The sequence below is a fragment of the Oculina patagonica genome, chromosome 1 (genome assembly GCF_052425735.1).
Source record: "Oculina patagonica isolate OP01 chromosome 1, crgOcupat, whole genome shotgun sequence".
In the NCBI taxonomy this organism is placed as follows: Eukaryota; Metazoa; Cnidaria; class Anthozoa; order Scleractinia; family Oculinidae; genus Oculina; species Oculina patagonica.
Genome location: NC_135758.1, coordinates 19,004,227 through 19,026,410, shown reverse-complemented (window position 1 = coordinate 19,026,410; position 22,184 = coordinate 19,004,227). Strand labels below are relative to the sequence as shown.

Here is a 22,184-nt window from a genome sequence, read left to right as displayed (position 1 = left end):
GACAGTGTATAAATAGCACAATCGCTATCAAATTGTAAAGCCAGACATCTTGAAATACAAATACGGAGAGAACAGGTAGCTCAAAAACACAACTTTATTATCCTAATACTAATGTACAAAAATAAGTAACTGTCTTTGGATGTTGCTAAGGCTGCTGGCCACTGTGTTATACTGTGGGCGCGTCCTTCATGACGTAACTTCAAATGTTTATGTACAACTCTAGACTTCGAATATTGTCAGGCAAGAAACAAAAACTTCTTTCTGGACTAAATTTCCTAAAGGTCAAATTCCAAGCTATTTTAAAAAACTTTTGTACACAGAAACTAATCAGAAGGTCTAGCTATAACTTCATCTCCGTTGTCTTTTTGCATGGCTTAACCTAAAGGAGAAATAATTAGAATCAGAACAACGTATCAAGCAACTCTACACAGTAATAAATGATGGGAAAAAAGGCTACAAAATCATATTTTACAGGGACTACGCAGTGCTATATTTGAGGTTATTCTTGGTTTGCTATTTCAATTATTAAATGCCCCAAAAAGAAGAAAAGAGAACTTCTTTAATATTGGAGACCAAGTTCTTGTACATATTCACCTTAGAGATAATAAGCAATTATTGGATGAGGCTAAGTATGATATGAAGAATTATGCAGATCGAGGAGGGTTCTTCATATCATACGAAAGTCGAATTCAATAATTGTTTTATTATTCATTCAAAATATTTCCAAGAGCTCTAAAAACACAAAATGAATTAACAGTCGCCAATTCCTCCGGTGTCGCTGGTTTTTTGATGTTTCTCTCCTGAAGATAAGCTTAAAAATCAAGCGACTTCCCTTCGAGGCTTTTTTGATGTTTTTTCTATCTTTATCATCTAATATTTTGACCATTTTTTCGTCGCAATGTTAAATTTAGCGACCATTTTCGCCTACGGCTGAGCTCTGTTGCGTGACGTCAATCGTCCAATAATTTTTCTATTATTGCACGATTGACGTCAATCGTCCAATAATTATTACGTCATTCGTCCAATAATAGAAGCGTCTTCCAAATTTGGTCGTTGCTAGCCGGTTAGTTGGAATTAGCCGGGGATTGAAAGCCAATCAGAAACGAAGAAATATTTTGAATGAATAATAATTTCTGTTATTGTTCGACCAACACGACAGACACCAGGTCAATTTCCTTGAAATCCATTATTTTGACGTACAATCACGTCCAATTTGAAGATTGTCAGTAACGGCAGAAACTGCTAAAGTTCAACAGCGTGACTAAGCCCCTGTCTCTTAGCAACGTATTGGGGTATTTTAGCTAGAGATAGCCATCTTCAACAATGAATGGTTTTCTAAATCCCCGTGATGCACCCCGTGCTCATCACGTGCTAACCGAGTGATGTTATTATACCTTCGACAACGTCATCAGAGGGGGGTCCATTGGGGCAACCATGGCAGTTACAACTCTTGGAGCTGTCTCCAGGCCCCTGGCACTGGTCATGCCCCTGGCCGTGTGCGCACTTGCAAAAACGGACCCTGTATGTCTTGCCACAGTTACAAGCTTTGTCACATGGGCTCCAGTCACTCCAGTCACCCCAGCAGTCCTCACCTGAGACAACCAATCACAATTGATCACCTCGTTTTAAAGGGCAATGTCAGAGACTGGGTTCTAGCGATCTCTAACTGGACTATTCATTCTAATCAACTGCGCAAAAACAGAAATTTCTTCTATGAAAGGGACTGTGTCACGGCTGAGTTAAGTTTATGAAGCTTGATTTTTGCAAAGAAATTGCTTCTATGGGTCTAAATGACAAAACCATAGCTTCATATGTCTTCTGGGCGTTATAATTTAAAGTTACAAGTAAACGAGATTAACTTTGAAAACCGTTCAGCCCAAAGATATTTCAAAAACCCATATCGCAATCCGTTTCAATCTTCGTCACTTTTGGCCATCCGTACCTTCTTATGCTTTTGCTGTGTCGTTGAAATGTTCCTTCACTGTTTTAAGAGGTTATTTTTATAGTTTCCCCGAGTTTGATGATCATTTGCCATGCCTAAATTTGGCTGAAATCCGTGACACAGTCCCTTTAAGTCTCGAGTGTTATGAGGTATTTTAGGAGCTGTTCACTTCACCCGTGTGCTTTAGCCCTGACAGTGGCCTTTTGAGAGAACTGCCCGAAAGTGAGGCAAGAGTGAAATGAAAGATGAATGCGAAACACACCCATATATGAAGAATATTGCTCTGCCAAAGCACCTCGCCCAGAAACAAACTGCCCATTAATACAACATTTTTTGCTAAAAAGTACTGTCAATTTTTCATTCTTTTTACTCTATGTAAATAAAGATCTCTCGTTTCCCTCTTGTAAGAAAAGCATATGCAATATTTAAGTGCTAAACCTTCAGCAAAGAAATACAACCTAAAAATCACAACATTAGTTTAATACGTACTTCCAGGACACGATCCTTCATTACAAGGCTTGTTCGACACGGGAAGTCCAGTACATGGTTTTCCGCCGGGACCTGGGGGTGGATTATTGCATTGCCTGCTCCTGATACTGGTACCAGGCCCACACGACACACTGCATGCGCTCCAGTTGCTCCAGTCTCCCCAGCCACCGTCAACTACCCCAAAAAATAGAAGTGTTCTTATCACTTTATACTCAAACCATCTAAAACCTTCTAAATACGTAAGGGAATCATATGACTTAAAATTGAAATTTTACTGAAATTTCTCCTTTTTCAGTTCATTTCTCGACGAGTCAAGTATCGTCAGAATCAATAATATATCTAGAACACTGATATCACACTGTTACATTATACACCTGCTGTGATCTCCAAGGCAGATAATTTTTTTAAAAGCCAGCCAGAAAAGGCCGGAGAAAAGATAGGGAGAAATGCATCTCGCTATATTTATTCAGCCCATCTTCGGATTCAGTTTATAACATTTGTTTAATGGCTACCGAGATAGACACCTTTTGCTTTTTTGCTTACACCCGGGTAATGCAGAATTTTAAAATTGCCTGCTGTATAACAAGGTTTCTTTTGAGTTGTTTTTTTTTTTTTTATTATTTTTTTTATTTTTTTTTTTTTTTTATTTTATTGAGAACAACAAATTTTCTTACAATACTAACAATACTTACAATACCACAAATTACTTAAACAAAACTAACATTACTTACAATACTAACATTAACTACATTACTTACAGTTACTAACAGTACAAGAAAACATTGTTAACAATACTGACAATACCTTATATCCTAATAAAATACTGGTGTTACCTACCATATTAACATTACAAAACTTACAATACTATCTAATTTACAATACTGTATTTGCTTATTACTTATTTAAATCTACATATATATTTCTCTCTTTTTTTTTTTCTTTTCTTTTTCTTTTGTTTTTTGCTATGCTTTCAGTGATACTAACAATGCCTCATGCCACAATTACAGTGCAAAAAGGAAAAAAAAAAAACAGCAGAAAAACTATGCATATATACAAATAACAATGACGCTACAGCAACTACTTAGTAAAGGAAACAGTCGACTAGATTAAATTTTTCAAAAAAAAAAAAAAAAAAAAAAAAAAAAAAAAAACTACATAATGGCTAGACGGATCTATAAATAAATTTCACATTTGAAAAAAAACTAAACCAACACTTGGTTTACAGAAACTAGATTGGTGGATAAATCAAACGGATAAAACATGGAGATAATTTATAGGGAAAAAAGTGTAGAGGAGATTAACAGAGAAACATCTTCCACTTGTTTGTGAAGGCGGTCAAACGATTACTATGCAAAGCTATTTGTTTTTCAATTTGAATAATGGAATTCAACTTACTCAAGAAAACAGACAAACAAGGAGGCGCTCCGCCTAATTTCCGGGAGTAAAGATGATATCTCGCAATTAGAAGCACAAGATCAACGGCTGTGTTAGTCGGGATTCTTAACAGCCCCATCAAATGGAGATCTGTGAGAACAAACTCAGTCCCAAAGCCCTTTTGAAAGAGAAATTGTTTAATATCTTCCCAAAAACATTGCGTTATGGGACAGTTCAAGAAAAGATGGATGATAGTCTCTGTTTGTTTTGCACAGAAGCAACATTTATTTGAAGGTATAAGATTGATTCTCTGCAGAAAATCATTCGTGGCAATCCTCCGATGTAAGAATTTAAAATGGAAGGTTCTTAATTTGGTGGACGCCGTACAATTAAAAGCAATTGTGTATGCTACTTTCCAGTCTACCTCACAGTCGTTCTGAACATGAAGGTCTCTCAGCCATTTTACTTGGCTTCCAATGGGTGGGATTTTTTCTCTCTTTAAAAGAGAGGTATACACAAAATGATTGATCTTACTCTTAGAAGTAAGATCAGCTAAAGATACTCCTTTCATAATGTTATTGTCTGGCGTCTGAGGATTATGTAGCTTCCTTATAAATGACCTTATAGCTGAAAGAACGGCAAATGATTCAAACCATTTTAGCTCGGGGAACTTAATCCTCAGCTCGTCGTACCTAAGCAGGGTGCCATTCTCGTCCAATAAGTGGGAAATTTTGCAAATTCCGTGGTTGAACCAATGTTTATGGAAAACGGGTCGGTCGTTTATTCGAATAAGAGAATTGTACCAGATGATCTGGTCACCAACATTTACATCAGTGATGTCAGTGACATCCGTAAAATGTAACTCTGCCCAGGCTTCCAGTACCTCTTGGACGAAGGGGTTACAGACCCCTAACGTGGGGATGTCGTCTTTGTGAAGATTGCAGGTGAAAATATCCCTTCCTCCATGCTTTTTAAGACTGTCCTCGAAAACAAATTTCCATTTCCCATCATTTGTCGGATCCAGGTATTTTTTGGATCCAGGAGACTTTGAGAGATTGATTGAACTTGTTTATATCAATCATTTTTAGGCCGCCGTCCTTGTAATCTTTGGTTATAAATATCCTTTTAACCTTATCTCCTTTACCATCCCAGAGAAAATCGAAAAACATTTTATTGACTTTTTGTAATGCTTCTACGGAGGTGGTTAGCGGCGTTAAAATATAGACCAGTTGGGAAACCAGGAGACTTTTAATGATGGTAATTTTTCCGATTAAACTGAGCCTCCTAAACTGCCATGATTCAATTACACTTTCTATCTTTTTGATCCTTACCTCGTAATTGCAGCGGAGCATTGTCTTCCTGTCTGTTGCAAACCAAATTCCAAGTGCAAATACTTTTCCTTTCACCCAGGAAATTTCCGATTTGTCACATTTTATTGGTTCTCTTTCTTTTGCTGAACCCACCCATAGCACTTTTGTTTTCTCGTAATTCACCTTGAGCCCAGAGATTATGTGAAATCCGTCCAAGACTGCAACTGCACGAAGAAATGAGCCCTCAGAACCGTCGAGTATTAAGGTTGTATCGTCGGCATATTGGCTTAGTTTGTGTTCTACTTCATTCGTTTCAAACCCCTTTATGTCTTTATCCCTTCTTATAAAATTGGCTAGTATCTCAGCTGCTATTATGAACAAGTATGGGGACATCGGGCAGCCTTGCCTGACCCCTCTACCTAAGATGAAATGCTCTGAGACCCAACCGTTGTTTTGGATGGCGCTGGAGACATCTTTGTAGAAAAGCCTGAACCAGTTCACCAGCGAGGGCCCGAAACCGAAGTGTATGAGAGCTCGTTCTATAAAAGACCACTCGATCGAATCAAACGCCTTTTCGAAGTCTACAAACATCAGGAGACCGGGTTTATTCGTATTATCCGCAAAGTTTATTATTCCATCAATTAGTAAAATATTTTCAGCGATGGAGCGTCCTTTTAGGAAGCCGCTCTGGTCATTGTCAATAATTTTTGGAAGTACCCGTTCAATTCGATTTCCAATCGCCTTAGCTGCAATTTTGTAGTCACAATTCAGAAGAGTGATTGGCCTCCAATTTGTTAGGAGAATGGGGTTTTTGTCTTTCTTCGGTAAAAGAGAAACTATACCTTGCCTCTGGGTGACGGATAATAGCCCCTTTTGGAAGGAACAGTTAATTGCATTCACAAAAAGAGTAGAGATGTCATTCCAAAAGAATTTATAAAACTCTGCTGGGAAACCGTCTGAGCCTGGGGATTTATTTGATTCCATTGTCTTAAGGGCACTCAAGCATTCATTGGCACTTAGAAGGCCTTCGCAGGAGTCTTTGCAGTCTTCATCAAGTCTCACACTATTATCTCTTGGGAAGAAATCCAAGTCCTCCTTGTTGTTTTGTATTGTTCTACTACTATATAAATCACTATAGAAATTCACGCATTCTTGAAGGATGTCGTGATCGGAGGTTAAAGTTGTGTTGTCAGCTTGGCGAAGTTGGCATAGAACCTTACGTTTAAAATGTCGCTTTTCTAAGTTAAAGAAGTAGCTTGAGTTTTTCTCGCCTTCGTTGTACCACCGAGTTTTAGACCGCAAGATGGATCCCTTAGTTTTATATTCATAGATTTTTTCTAGGCTTTCTTTTGCCTCACTCAATTGTTGACTAAGTTCTTCTTTCAGTTGAGGGGGAATGGGTTCTTCAACTTTTTTCTCCAAGTATGCCACCTTCGCATGCAGATCGTCCTCCTCCTTACGTCTGGAAATAGCTTTCTCCTTTCCATAAAAAATTGAAGCTTCTCTTACCTTAAGTTTAATCATCTCCCATAACAAAGCATCATCGACATTGTTGTCATCTTTGTAATCTTCACATGTCTGGGAGATAACTGTTTTGACCCGGTGTGTAAAATCTACATCTCCTAAAAAGGAGGTGTTCAGTTTCCATAAGCCGGGACCTCTGGGATTTTCAGTGACACCTAGGCTCAGGGTAATCATAGAATGGTCAGTTTTGTATCCAGGAGTAATGTCAGAATTCGTTACTTTGCCATATAGCCCGCAGCTGATCAGGAAAAAATCAAGACGGCAAGATATTTCGGGGTTGCGTCTTCTCCAGGTGTATCGCGTCGTGAGCGGATTTCGGTCCCGCCAGATATCGCCTACGTCGAGATTTATTTGAACTTTTCTTATTTCAGCCAAAGCCTTCTTATGATAGGTGTTAGCGTTGCCTCCTTGTTTGTCTAACTCTACATTTAACACCAAATTAAAGTCTCCGCCTATGACAATATTGTCGCAATCAAAATCACGCATTCGATTTGTAATATTTTGAAAGAAACTAGGGTCATCCTTGTTTGGAGCGTACAGATTAACTAACGTGAAACTCAGGTTGGCGGCTTTAATATCTAGGATAATGAAGCGGCCTCCTGGATCAATATATTCCTTGTTTAATATGAAATCGAAATTGTTTTTAAATAGAATAGCCACACCGGCTTTTCGACTACTGTCGCACCCGAAGAGTGCTTTATAGCCCCATTCGTTTTGCCACAGGTCTCGTTTTTCATTTGTGCAGTGCACTTCTTGCAAAAAGAAAACTTGGAAATTTTTCTCTCTTAGCCATTTGAAAGTTTCTCGACGTTTGGCTTCCCCTGATAAACCTCTAACGTTCAAAGAACATATATTTAAGAAGTGTGATGGTGAAAACAATTACCCTGCTTTAGAATCCACTCAATCAAAACATAGCAGCCATTAAATAGAGACACTAATAATACACCTATTATGAACAATATAAACAACTTGTACGAAAAAAACAGGAACAAATAATAAAGTGGACAATAGCCATTGATAATTAACACGTATACCTGAACCTTACGCAGGACTAACATAATTACTACAGTAATTAAAACAGAACTTATCGAGTTCACTATCCTTTAACAGGGCAACCTGTACACCGAGTACCCCACCGTTGAAGCCGTATGACACTAAACACACATAATTTCTTTGTGATTTCAAGTTCTTTAAAAACAAACAGCCAGCCACCTAAGTGTGGGGCCTCAGCTCTGAACAAAGAGAAGATTTCTGCTCTTCCATGACTAGCGGTTCTACAGTATTTCGGACTGTTTTAACAACTAACATAAACCTAGCTCTTTACATACCAGGACATGATCCTTCATTACAAGACTTGCTCGAAACCGGAAGTCCTGTACACTGTTTGCCACCGGAACTCGGGGCTGGATTATTGCATTTCCTGCTCCTGATACTAGAACCAGGCCCACACGACACACTGCATGCACTCCAGTCGCTCCAGTCTCCCCAGCCACCGTCAACTGAAAAAAGAAAAGAAAAAGAGAAGTGTTCTTATTACCATTAACCTTTACCCAACACGGAACTGAAACTTTTCTGTTGCTTAATGCATGAACATTTCGATTTCTTATTTTAGGCCTCTGTTTTCATACTAGCATATTGTACTATACTGTGATCTTTGAGGCAGATAACTTTTAAAAAGCTGGCGAGAAGAGAATGAAGAAAATAGAGATTAATACGTACCAGGACACGATCCTTCATTACAAGATTTGCTCGACACTGGATGTCCAGTACATGGTTTTCCGCCGGGACCTGGGGCCGGATTATTGCATTGCCTGCTCCTGATACTAGAACCAGGCCCACACGACTCACTGCATGCGCTCCAGTCGCTCCAGTCTCCCCAGCCACCGTCAACAACTGCAGCTAGAGAAGAAGAAAAAAATAATTGTGTTTTCATTGCATTTAGACCGAACAAAACAACCAGGGAAGATAGTTGAATAAGAGCCGCTTTTCCTAAACCGAGGAAATACGGTAACATTCTTGACTTACCGGGACATTTCTGTGTGTTACAATGGCGAGTCTCTTCATTTGATCCAGCACAGTTTCCGCTGTAACCTTCGCATTTTCGTTTGCGGTTCTGTGTTCCTGTGCCACAGGTTTTGGAGCAAGCTGACCATTTACCCCAGGAACCCCAGCCACCGTACGCTGAAAAATAAGAACCACGGGCAAAAGAACGTCAGAGTTAACTTAAACGAAGCTGCTTTTAATAGCTGCTGTGTTGGTGGTTTTGTGAACTTGACACACAATTGCTTAAACTGTTTATTTTTCTCTTTCTTAAAAAAAGAATCAACCACCTCCACTAAAAAACCTTTTTGTTTTATCATGAGGCACTGTGAGATCAGGAAAGAAAATTGTTTTGGCTAAGATAAAACTCAAGGCCACTGGGTCATAATGGTTACTTTGAAGGTAAAACAAAGTTTTTCCATAGCCAATAGCTGCGATTGCACAAAGTACAACAGATTAATTAGAATATCGAAGCTAACATGCAACCAGTGCAAGCACAAGAGAAACGCGCGTAAGCAAAGTTAGTGTAGTAACCAGCCACAATTTGAAGCAGATACGTGTAGCCAATGCCAAGCGGAGAAAAAGCGCCTAGCAAGTCACAATTGGTGTTGGCTTTTGTATCTGATTGGCTGACAAGGCAGCATCGCGTCGTCGCTCCGATCGGCTGGAGCAACACATACGCACAACTGAATAAAAAAAATTGGAAGTCGTCTAAAGAAGAAACGAAAGGTCTATCGAGATGAGAATGTTACACACGAACGCCATGGTTGTAACGGTGAAAGTTTAACATTATAAATTGAAAATTCTAACCAGGACACTGCTTTAAAAGACAAGACTTGGTCTGTTCACTAGGTCCTTTGCACTGCTTCCCTCCATGTTGAGGCGGGGGGTTGGAACAGGTTCGCTTTCGATTCTGGTTTCCAGTCCCACACGTCTTGGAGCACTTGCACCAGTCTCCCCACTGTGACCAGCGACCGTTTACTGCAAACAAAAGAAGGAAAAATGAATGTTTTTTTTTATGAAACACGAACTCTGAAAAACAAACAAAATCATGTAAGTAGCACTTGAATAGTTCTCCGAGCAAAGCTACGCGCGCTTTTAAAACAAAGTGAACAAAGTATCATAAAGAATTGTTCTTGCACCATGCCGATGTGCATGATTGACCAAAAGGCCCTTCCGATACCTTAATATTTTCTACGCCACTAATAAAATATACAAAAAAGTTAGTTTATCGTTTGTTAAATGTATGTGTACCTGGGCAAGGATTTGTTCTGCATCTCCTGGACTCTCTGTTTTGTCCAGGACAGGTCTTGCCTCCATATGCTGGTCTTGGTTTATTGCAGTACCGACTGCGGTACTGTGTTCCAGTGCCACATGTCTTAGAGCATGCGCCCCATTTGCCCCACGAACCCCAACCGCCATTTGCTGTAGAAAACGCAGAAAAGCAACATAAGTTTTCAAACAACTTTCTCAAACTCATTAATAATTCATCAAGTTATAAAAAAGAAAATCTTAACCGTGAAGGAGGTTTGGATACCCGGTCTTAATTAGCATAGATTTTTACGATTGTATTTCTCCGTTTACTCCGTAGTTTTTGTTTCGATTAAAAACATAGATCAAAGACTTGAGACAGTGTTCCATCGGCTTTCCAAACACCTTGAAATTCGTCAAAAATTCTCCGCTGCGCGTTGTATTTTCAACTCTCTTCTTGGTGTTTGGATATCCCGATGAACACTGTCGTTCGTGTTTGATATATTACTTGAAAGCTCACCCAAATAAAACAAAACTTTGTAATTTTATTCAGCTGTTGTAGGTGGCTATTTGCCACAGAAAAAAGTAAAAATGTGCATAACTTCAATTAGGTTTGTATTTATGTAATGGTTTATAAATCAAATTTTTACTACTAACTTGGGCATTTCTGCTTCACACAATACTTCGTTTGAGCACTCGGCCCATTGCACTTCCCTCCATGTTTTGGCGGGGGATTGGTACAGGTTCGTCGGCGCACTTGGCTCCCAGTCCCACAAGTCTTTGTGCACGCGGACCATGCCGCCCATCGTGTCCAGCGGCCGTTTACTATAAAGAAAGTCATTTGTGATTGGTCAGCTACTAACCATACTTTAAAGGGACTATGTCACGGATTTTACCAGATTTTTGGACAGCCAAAATTTGTATTTGTGTCGCATGAAACCTAGAAATGATAGTCCATTTTTATTAAAAATTACTATATTAGAGCACTGAAACTGTTAACTAGCATTGTTGGCTGCGGATGGCGCGGATGGAAACGGATTGCAATTTGAAAACGTTAGGCAAACAATTTCAAATTGTTTCCGCGCGTCTTCAAAATATCGATGTTTGTAGCCTTAGCTTGATTTCTCTCCGCAAATTATGATTATATCTTCTTTTAGTTGTTCAAAGATATTGTTTTTTAAGGGTTTAGTTGCCTTCCACTAATTTCAGAACAGTTAAGACCAAAACTCTGCGAAATCTCCGTGACATAGTCCCTTTAAGGGACGGACCATTATTTTCTTGGTGGGGGTATGAAACATTTTCCTCTGCAAACTTTTTTTTAGTTTATGCACCTCTGCACCTTTTTCAGTCTTTCTAGGCCCTGCAAACAATTTTTTTCAATATTTTTTATTCCCCCTCTCCAAAAAAATGGTCCGTCTCTAATCCTAGATTAACAGCGTCCAAAGTGTTCTTTCAACTTTGCTTTTACATCATCTTAAGGTAATTTCACAATTAATTTCGCCAGCCGTTTTCATAACCATAGCAAGGACGCTTTAGCAAATTCCAACCTGAATCTTCTCGCTCCTAAATCAACGTTATTTTACTTTTATGACCTGTTAATTCTATGAATAGTTTCTGTATTAACCTGCGTAGCTGGCGGGATTAGGGGGGTGCGAGTGAAGTCGCGGATGAGCAGCGAAGCCACGAGTGACTCCTCACGAATGACGGAATCCTCTCACAGCTTCGCCGCTCGAGTTGACCAAAACAAAGGCACTCGTACGCGAAATCCCATCTGCTACGCAGGCTATTTCTGCATGCACTTTGACTTCCTTTCTACAGTGTTTCATTCTCAAATTGAAACTGTCTAATAACTTCTTTTAAGCGATTTCTTTGGATACTTCACTGTCTTCAAAATAGCCCTGTTCTAGTCCCGTCCCTGAACTCTCTCTTCCAGGGGAGGGGAGAGTCCGGGGAGTGGACTAGAACTGTCCATGTTGTGTATCAGTTTACCTGGACAGGGTCTTACGTTACATGCTCGTGTCCTGACGTCTGTTCCATAGCATTTCTTGCCGCCGTATTTTGGCGCGGGATTGTCACAGCGTCGCCTGCTGTACTGCTTTCCATTTCCACAAGTTTTCGTGCATGTGCCCCAGTTACCCCAGTTGGACCAGCCACCATGCACTGAAAATGCAGAAGAAGTCGCTGGAGCTCGGGTGGAGCTAAAATCTAGGGGTTGATTGTTTCAGCCTATTTTGTCAAATTAACACAGCAGACTGGATATTTTCCAAAGCAAACTGGGGATTTATGTCTTATGTCAAAACCTGAAGATTGGCTAATTATAGAAACACATTGCGATAAATCAAAGAAAGTCATTCGCCTAATCCCGCTTATTTGCCGTAAGAATGCAAACACCTACTGAAATAAAGCGGCAAAAATAGAATTATGCTTGAAGTTTCCTATCCTGAAATTTCCAAAATGTAAAACATGGGAAAAACGATAATGATGGCCACAGAAACGCCCCGCTTGATCCCTGCTTTGGCGCTTTTTATGAATGTTCATGCTTTATAAGGCTTACCAGAACGAGAGAACGTTAAGAAACGCAAAGGCACGTACCCTGTTTAAAAGTTATCGCATACCATGGAAATTTTCCTTGGAGGCTCGATTAATCGGGGTTTTAATTTAAAGTGCAAAAACGACAAGCAGTGATTGTTTATGACTGGAGCGATGGAAGGAAAACGAAAAGCACATCTTCAGAACTCAGCATCGGTTACGTACCAGGGCATATATGTTTGTTGCATTCCCTAGTCTGTCTGTTCGGCCCTGTACAGTGTTTACCACCGTACGCCGGGGGAGGCCTGGTGCACGTCCTTGTGCGATACTGTGACCCAGTGCCACACGGCTTAGAGCATGCGCGCCATTTGCTCCATGGACTCCAGCGTCCAGTTACTGCAAACAACAAAAACAAATGTTGGCAAATGTTAAGTGTATATTTAACAATTATTCCAGGAGCGTGCTTTGGATATGAGATGGAAGATAGCCAAATCGGCGCTACGCGCCTCGTTGTTTTCTTAAAACTACCAAAGAATTGCACTATTTGAGCTCCCCAGCTTTTTTCGTTGACGCGTTTCGGCTATCATACTTGTGGTCAATGATATATGAGCTCATAAACCATTGTCTGTCAACCAATCAAACTCAGGAATTGCAATACACCATGACACAGTACGTCTCGTTCAAAGAAGGAGGTTCCGAGTGAACTTGAGTCCTTTCTAGTTTCAGGAGGGAGTATGTGTGTGTGTGTGTGTGGGGGGGGGGAGGGCGATTACAACGAAACTTTAGGAGGGGGGAGGTGGAGTCTCCGAGCTCTCCGTCCCTGGAGTCTCCACTGCCCTCTCATTCATTTTCAGTAAATTAAGTTAGTATTAATTAATGAATTATTTAATTAATTAATTACTTAATTAAATAGTTAACAGAGGCATTTACTTGGGCATCGTTTCAGCAGACAGTTCTTATGCTCTTCAGCACGTCCCGCACATTTCTTCCCGCCATAGCCGGGTGGCGGGTTTGTGCATGTCCGCTTTCTTGTCTGTAGACCCGTCCCACAAGATCCCGTACATTGTCCCCAGCTTGACCACGAAGACCAGCCGCCATCTGGTGGAGAATAAGAGAGGAGAGATTAGAAGATCAGTTTGGACATATGAGAGAGAGAGGGTAGATATAAAATAAGGTAAGCCATTTCAGTCGAATTTCAGTCCCAGCTTGGAAATAAATTCTCCTTACTTTGTAGATTTATACCGCGATAAATGTCTGCTAGAGCCTTTTTTTAAGTGAGTGTTGTAAAAGAAAAGTAGACTGTTCACATTCTTTCTATTTTTAAAGCAAAAGAGCGCGCGCGAGAAACAGCGAAGCGGACGCGAGTGCGAAGCACCCCTCGCGCGTCCCGTTTTGCGCTGGCGTCCAGTTCACTCGCTGTTTTTGCCGCGTTCAACGATCGAACAAAATTACGAAAAAATAGAGGGCTGTGAACAGTCTACAAGCAAAATGATCGCGCTGGCCAATCTTAAACGACACAGTTAATCCAGTAATTGCATTAATCTAATGAAAACTCGAAACCAATACATGTAGCCCACTCGAAGCGCGGGAAAACGCGTGCGCGTTCGTCACGGTTGGTTTTGGCTCCACATCCGATTTTTTAAACCAGAAGCTTAACGTAGTAATGCAAAACCTTTCGACACTCAAGTCAGATTAAAGCGCTCTTGTATAACTTGTACTGGTGAAGCATTTATGGCGCTCAGATGAACTTGTACCACTCTAAAGTCACACCTGTTTATAAAGGAGTTGTCTTGCAGTAAGAGTACAGTCAACTCTCTCTTAACGGATACCTCTCTGAGATGGACACCTTTTCAAGACGGACACTGGTGTTGGTTCCATCCCTGCCGTTTTTCAGTTATTTTACCGTAACTAAACTCCCTATAAGACGGACACCTCTCTAAGACGTACAGTCGGAACCGGTCCCGACGGCGTCCGTTTTAGAGGAAGTTGACTGTACACTAAAGGAAATGAACCAAACCTTTTTTGCAGGATCCGACAGAGCAGGCGCGTGTTCTTATGCTCTCTCCAACACACATCTTTCCACCGTATCCCGGAGTTGGATTGTTACAGTATCTCCTGCTGTACTGGAATCCGCTACCACAAGTTTTGGAGCATGTGCCCCAAGCACCCCAGTTAGACCATCCACCATTCACTTCAAATAGAAATAGAAGCCATGGATCAAATGATAGTCAGAATTCCTTTCTCCCAAGTTCCAACTGGACATATGTCAAGGATCACGACTTGTAAACGAGTATAAATTATGAACGAAAAAAAATGCAAGGCTAATTTAACGGTTTGATACTATATTTGAATTTTAATATTTCCGAAGGCACTGCCTTCCTTCTTCTGGGTCTTGAGAAGTGAAGGCCGTGCCTTCGGAAATACTGTATTGGAATTTAAATATAGTACCAAACAATTAAATCAGCCTTGCATTTTTTCTTCGTTAGTTATTTAGTTATAGCTGAGTGGTAAGATAGCTGGTTAGTTATAGTTGAACAGAGATACTTACCTATGTTACACTGCTTTACCAGACATGACCTGTATTCCGTGGGGGAGCCCGGGCAGCTGACCCCGCCCGGCTTGTTACAGGTGCGTTTGCGGTTTTGTGACCCCCTGCCACAAGTCTTGGAACATGGACACCATTCTCCCCAGCTGGACCAGCCTCCAGAGCCTACAATAAAAGATATATCAGCTTGTGCGCCTTTTTCAAGTTCTGTTATTATGGGATCTTCCAGGTATTTTGATTGTGGGAAAGCAACTTTTTCGGTTGCAATACCTCTAATACCAGACAGGCTTTTGCATTAGTAATTTTACTATCAACTCTCTCTCTTAACGGACACCTCTATAAGACGGACCCTTGGGGTTGGTCCCATACCTGCCGTTTTTCAGTCATTTTACTGTAGCTAAACTCCCTATAAAGCGGACACCTTTCTAAGACCCCGTCCACACTAATCTCGAAAACGGATAAAATAATTTCCGTACTCCGGATAAATTCGAAAACGATTTGCTACATCGCACGCAATGTTGCTAGGCACGAGGCTGTTGTAATGCTTACTAAACCTTTTGTTTTTTACAGAGATCACATGACCAATTAACGTCAACGTATTCATTTATATTCGCCGTCCACACTACATCACCTAGCCGGCGTTTTCGAATTGCTCCACTTTGGAAACCGTTTTCGAAAAGCTCCGTTTCGGTGAACGAAAACGCCGTTTTAGTGTGGACGGTTGGCCTATCCGGTCCGGAGGAAAAAAGATGCGTTTACAAATTTATCCGGATTAGACCTCACTGTCCCGACCTCACTGGCAACTCAAAGTCCAAAAAAAGAAATAAGAGGCGAAGTTCAATAGTTAAATACTGTGTTTTAGAACAGTCGTACAAGGTACTCTAACCAATAAGAACAACATGCAAAAGCAAAAGCAATCTCGATTCGCCGTACGTGTGTTTTCCCGCACTTTGCACTGGTGTGACATTTTTACTAAGTTCCATACTTCAGTTTGTAAATTAAGCCTTTTGCGGTTGTGTTATTTAGTAGGAAAGTGCTTTGTTTCAACTAAAGCAATGTCAACAAAAGGTATTATGATAAAAACAATTGTCGGGAATGTTCTAGTTTAACGGGATGGTATTTAGTTCTCTATATCTTCCCTACGATCTGTGTCTCATTGAGTTTGGTCCAGCTAAACACATCCTTTCTCGATTCCAATTTTTTTCCCATTTGACCCTTCCCTCCTACTAATCCAAGCGTCTGACACTGATAATCTCGAGCAAATAATAACTGCAATTCAGAATATTTTCAGCTTGGATTTGAATAAATTTAAGTCAAAAAGAAATTGCGGAGCTTTTTATACTGGAGGGTGGGATGATTTGAAAATAGTGGCATCTCACGAATCGTGTGACTAAATATTTTCGGGTACTTGTTTCACACCGTGGAGAACAGCCTGAAATTTTTAGTAAGGGTTAAAAATTAAGTTACTCCGAAGCAGCGATTAAAACTTCTTCGACTTCCCAACCTTATTCATGAAATAAATAAAAATCACTAAACGCAAATCGTTTCAAAACTCACCTTTCTCACAGCAAACCCCGCTGTATCCATACTTGCAGTGGCAACTTGTACGTATTAGCGTACCACCATTCAGGCAAAACCGATTGCAAGCCCGGCCTCCATGAGTGGTCACCAGGCAACTTCCTCCGCACTTTGCAGGCACTTTTATCGAGCGGCGTGTATACTGTGCTCCGTGTGGGCCACATGTAGCCGAGCATGAGCTCCAAGCAGACCAAGGTCCCGGGACGCAATTGGTTTTCTGACAACTTCGGCGTCGCCGGCCCCACGCCCATCGCGGTTCCGAAGCCATCTCGTCGATTAAACAGACTAACATGAGCACTGTTAGAATCATATACTTTTCACACTTCATTGTGCGACCAACTTAGATTCCAACCTTATTGTTTTCTCCCTAGGGTTGGAGCGTTATTGAGTTTGTTAGCAGCTTTCAATGTGATTTCTGCTTGCTGCAGATTTCCGCAGACAGAAAAGCTCGCTCTCCGCTCGCTACTCGCTAATGCAGTGTGCTGTGTTGAGGTACAACCTTGGAATGTTATAGCGTGAAATGTCCATTTAAATCTAAGTACATATTTACACAGAGGCGCTCTATTCAAAGACACTGTAATTACAAAAGCTTTTCCCTGGCTTTAAAGAAAGCGCGCGGAGTCGATTTTTAAAGCGGTGTTTTACAGTCTGTTGGTCTTGCACAGGGCATTTAACCCAATTTAATTTGGTTCTTTAGGTAAAAGTTCAAATAAAACAGCTTTAGACTGCTCGAGCTTGTATTGTCAGTCTTTGAAGAAGTAGAAACGAATTAAAATTTTGCCAGCGGTTCAATACCGGTGGAGAATATTTTTGAATAGCCTTTTTATACTTTTTAAGTATAAACTTTATGAGAACGCGTGTTAATATTTTTAAATAATCAGATATTTCGTTTAGAAATTCTAAACAAAAGTTGGGCAGTTATTACATTCCTTAGCTTTCCACCCACTCAATAACTGACGTAATTCGAGAATATTAAAGAAAGAAAACGAAATAAGTCGCCGAATGAGTAAATAATAAGTAAACAAACCTCTAGTCTTTCCCAGTGTTTATGCACTTATCAATGTTAAGCCCGAGGGGGGGGGGGTGGGGGGGGGGGGGGGCAGATGTGGGGCATTTGACCGGTATTGCCTTCCCTCGGAATTTTGACTAAGAGTCCGGGCCCCAGGGTAGGGACGTTTGATTTTTTGCGAGGAGGAATAAGACCTAATCGCCTCTTCACGTGTGTTCGCCAATGTGCGATGGCAGGAGTTCTCTTTGCTTGAATGACACATCCATTAGCTTTAATTGTTCATAGACAAGAAGGACTCTAGCATCTTGTATCGTAAGCTGTTTATTCGTTCCACTTATAACTACAGTTAATTTTCCATGTTAAAAGGATTAAAAATGAAAGTGGCTAGTCCGACACACATCTCGTCTCTGCCAAGAGACTCATCAAAGACGGTGAAGCAAACTCGTCAAACATTCCGTTCAAAGTCGCGCTAGCATTTAAATTACAGTGGCAATCTCGCATTTTATCTCATAAGGAACTAAAAAGTAAAAATGAACGGTCAAAATAATAGATTTCTTTATAATATTTCCCTCTGAATATGGAAACGGGTCAAAAAGCCTTAGAGGAAATTACCAAACTTGGCAATTTATATCAACCATTCACAAAATAAACACAACAAATGCGATGCTTAAAGGGTTATTCTTTGCCCAAAGTGGGGGAATTTAATCTGATTTGACTCATTTTTCGGGCCCTAGGAAGGGGATTTTGACCAAAAATTCGTCTGAAAAGTCAAATGCCCCACATCTGCCCCCCCCCCCCTTCTCGGGCTTAACATTGATAAGTGCATTATTATATATAGAGTAATACATGGGTGCGCGGAGATATGAAATTTCTGTTCGAGTGTTTAACTCAATATCTTACTGATTATAAAGCCCCCCCCCCCCCCTTCTAAGGGTTGCACTGTATCTTTTGTCCTCGCAGTATGTTTACGGAATTCTTAAAGAATTGAAGAAGGCGGAAACCATGAGCACAACACCTAGTGCCCTCAAATAATGGAGGTGTCAGGGAAAAAAAGGATGAATTGGGTTTACATACATACATACATAAACTTTATTTAAGTGTCAATGGTATTTAGCTAAAGAGCTAATTGGGGACACTAAAATTAATTTACAAATATAAAAATACTAATATTATATAAATAGATATAAAATATAAAAACACTAATATTATATAAATAGATATAAAATATAAAAATACTAATATTATAAAATAGATATATCGATAGATAGTTAAAATGACACAGATATGTTTTTAAAATTCCAATAAGTTAAAAAATGATTACAAGATTACTAAAATTAGTTACATTATTATATTGTGCAAGCGTAGCATCTGCAATGTCCGTCCAACACATCAGTAATGTTACTGCCCCGAACTGCTTTTTTGAATTCAAAAAGGCTTTTTTTGTTACGAAGATCTTTATCTACTTTGCCCCACAGATAGGGACCTAAATACCTAATACTATGTTTACCATAATTTACAGTGTTGAACCTAGGTATTGGAAAATCGCTACTACGTAAATCATAATTCTTAGATTGTTTATAAAATATGTCAGAAATGTGTTTAGGTGCCAGTAAATTTTTAACCTTGTACATTAATATCAATATGTCTTGTAGTCGTCTATTTACTAAACTAGGAAGCTTTGCCTTATTTAATAATTCTTCATAGGATGTCGTCTTGCTATTATATACTGCACGTAGTGCTCGTTCTTGTACCTTTTCTAGTTTTCTAGTGTCAGATGCTTTGCAGAAATGCCACACAGTATGACAATACGTGAGATTAGGTAGAATTGCCGCTTTGTATAGTTGGAGCTTGGCTTCTGTAGGGATCATCTTTCTAAGGCGTACTAAGACACCAACTTTCTTGCTTGCCTGTTTACATATATCACTTACATGTTTACTGAATTTAAGCTTATCATCCAATGTAACCCCAAGCAATTTGAGGTCTGGGGTAGACTTAATGGTATATCCATCAATGTTTACATTTATGAGCTTGTCGCTGTTGTTCCCTCTATTTATCAGCATTGCATTGTACTTGTCATAGTTTCCCTTCAGAAAATTGTCCCCATACCATCTAGATATTGTTTGTCCCTCGTCATTAAGTGATTGTTCGACATATTCTACTGAATTTCCCGCTCCGTATAGCTGGTGATCATCCGCATACATCGATAGACTTGCATTGTTCACTATGTAAGTCATATCATTTTGGAAGATGTTCCATAAGAGTGGACCAAATGATGACCCCTGGGGGCAACCTCTAACAGCCTCCTTCCAATCACTCACAGCCAAATCCAGCCTCACTCTGTTCTGCCGACTGGTGAAATATGATCTGATCAGTTTTAGAGATCCCTCCGAGAAACCGTATGCCTTAAGTTTGTTCATGATCAGTGATGGATGAAGCGAATCAAATGCCTTGCTCATATCGGTTGAGAGTACTCCGACATATTGCCTGGAATCTGCAGCCAGCTTCCACTCTTCGGTTAGTCTTAGCAAAGTTGTTTCGCAGCTATAATTTTTCCTGTATGCTGATAGGCAAGGATCCAGTATGGTTTGGAAGTACTCATTTACTTGTTCACTTAATAGTTGCTCATAAACTTTGTCTACTGTACAGAGCAGAGTTATGGGGCGATAGTTCTTTTCATCTAGTCGATCATCCTTTTTGTAAACGGGATTCCACTCGCCTTTCTTCCATGCTTCTGGCCATTCCCCTTTCTGTATGCTTTCATTGTATAACTTTGCTAAAGAGTCTGCTATACCATTTGACGCTAGCTTTAGCATTTTAGGAGTAATAGAATCGTAGCCAGAGGCCTTTCTGACATTTAGTTTCTCGAGGGCTGTCTGCACCTGTTTGCTTCTAAGTGGCTTAAATCTGAAATCACCATGCATGTTCTTGTTTGCATTTAATATATTTGTAAGACTTTGATGGTTTGCTAAGTCTTCTTCTGTTAAGCTGTTGACATCTTTTCCGCCTATCTCATCTGCCATCGTAGAGAAATAGTTCACTAGGATATTAGCTACCTTGTCTTGATCTTTCACAATCTCTCCGTTTGTCCTTAGATTAATGCATGTTCTGTTTTGGCCCTTATTTTTGTCGCTAAGAAAAGGTCTGAACGTCTTGTAGAAATCAGTTGGCTTAGATTTCAAGTGATCAGCCTTCTGTTGCCAATATTCTCTGATAGCTCTCCGTCTACATTTAGTTGCTTCATTTCTCCATTTCCTTTTCTGTTCCCAATTTTCTTCAGTCCTATTGTGAGCGTACTGCTTAGCATATGTTCTCTTCATCTTTATGGCCTTTTTCCATTCTGCTGTCATATATGGGACGTCCTCTCTTCGGAACCTCATTTTCTTGGTAGGCATGTGCTCCTCTACAACAGAGTTAAACAGGGACTTCCAATATTCATACTTGTCTTCGAGTGTATCGAAGGTGTCCATAGCATTCCAGGGAGCAGCTTTGAGATCTTCGTTCATTTTATCAGTATCCAGTGCTTTGGTACTTCTGAATGTTTTTACCTTTCTTTGATGTTGGAACACTTTATCCTTCATAACGCCGTAAATTAGGTTGTGATCACTTATCTCAGGATTGAATACTCCACTTGCCTTGAAGTGGTCTGGTTTATTTGTTAGGATAACATCCAATAGAGTAGCTGATGTACATGTAATTCTTGTTGCTTCCGTTATTAGGCACTCTAAACCATACACTTCTTCAAGGTTAATCAGAAGTTGCCCTTCTGTGCTTTCAGGTCGTAGTCTATCAAGGTTTAGATCCCCAGTAAGAATAACTGTTTTACATTCCATTGTAGCCCACATGCATAATGAATTGAGTTCCATTTCCAATTTAAGATAATAATTGGATCCAATTACTTTGGGTGGTCTGTAGATTCCGACAAGAAGCACATCATTGTTATTTATCACTGCTTTGATAGCCAGGACTTCTATCAGTTTGTACTGCTTGGGGAGTTTCATTTGTTGAGATATTATCTTTGATGACAAATATGCCATCAAACCACCTCCGCCTTTTGCCCTGTCTTTCCTGTAATTGTGATATCCTTCTAGTTGAAACTGTGAAGTAGGGTAGGAGGAATCAATCTTTGTCTCCGTCAGAAAAATTATATGTGATTTTAGTTCCCTGTTGAGTATCTTCAGATCATCAAATTTATTCTGGATGCTGTTTATGTTCAAGTGAACAAAGAGCAGATCAGTTGAGTTTCGCTTTCGTTCCTCAATAATCCATGGCTCTGATGTTTGCAAGCTGGAGTGTTCAGTTATCACCGCTGGCTCATCAGGTTCGTCACCACATACAGACCAGTTCATAACATCAAAGAAGGGTAGAGTTTGTAATGAACAGCTATCACATTTCCAGGCTTGGCATTTATTGTTTATCCTGCGTGTATGGCACGTTACTCTTCTAATCTTTGAAAAAAAAGGAACGAAGGGATATAAACAATAGATCTGTCACACAAGGAATAAAAAATGTTTGAATGTTCTTTCAAACAAAGAGTTTCGCCCGGCTGGAGTCACTCTTGGTGTTTTAGCTCGGATAACGTTAGATCTATTGTTT

General features: G+C 40.0%; 2 protein-coding genes across 5 annotated transcripts; both read right to left on the bottom strand.

Annotated features, from left to right (window-relative positions):
• Positions 1-76: 76 nt before the first annotated feature.
• Positions 77-17,069, bottom strand: LOC144660387 (coadhesin-like). Of its 4 annotated transcripts, none has more exons than XM_078521010.1 (15): positions 16,562-17,069; positions 15,008-15,169; positions 14,477-14,650; positions 13,390-13,557; positions 12,685-12,855; positions 11,920-12,090; positions 10,588-10,755; positions 9,934-10,104; positions 9,490-9,660; positions 8,665-8,820; positions 8,359-8,538; positions 7,968-8,138; positions 2,430-2,605; positions 1,395-1,584; positions 77-379 (listed from the first exon to the last, which is right to left on the bottom strand). In XM_078521010.1, exons 1-15 carry the CDS (start codon positions 16,908-16,910, stop codon positions 375-377), a joined length of 2,583 nt encoding a protein of 860 aa, XP_078377136.1. In that variant the 5' UTR covers positions 16,911-17,069; the 3' UTR covers positions 77-374. The 4 variants fall into 4 exon arrangements, with proteins under 4 accessions (XP_078377136.1, XP_078377130.1, XP_078377151.1 ...); XM_078521004.1 differs by having other exon boundaries at positions 1,395-1,592; positions 2,432-2,605; XM_078521025.1 differs by lacking the exon at positions 1,395-1,584 and having other exon boundaries at positions 2,432-2,605.
• Positions 17,070-18,093: 1,024 nt separating this feature from the next.
• Positions 18,094-21,937, bottom strand: LOC144645381 (uncharacterized). The gene is made up of 2 exons (XM_078504952.1): positions 19,343-21,937; positions 18,094-18,108 (listed from the first exon to the last, which is right to left on the bottom strand). The coding sequence occupies exons 1-2, from the start codon at positions 21,935-21,937 to the stop codon at positions 18,094-18,096; spliced, it is 2,610 nt and encodes an 869-aa protein (XP_078361078.1).
• Positions 21,938-22,184: the final 247 nt, after the last annotated feature.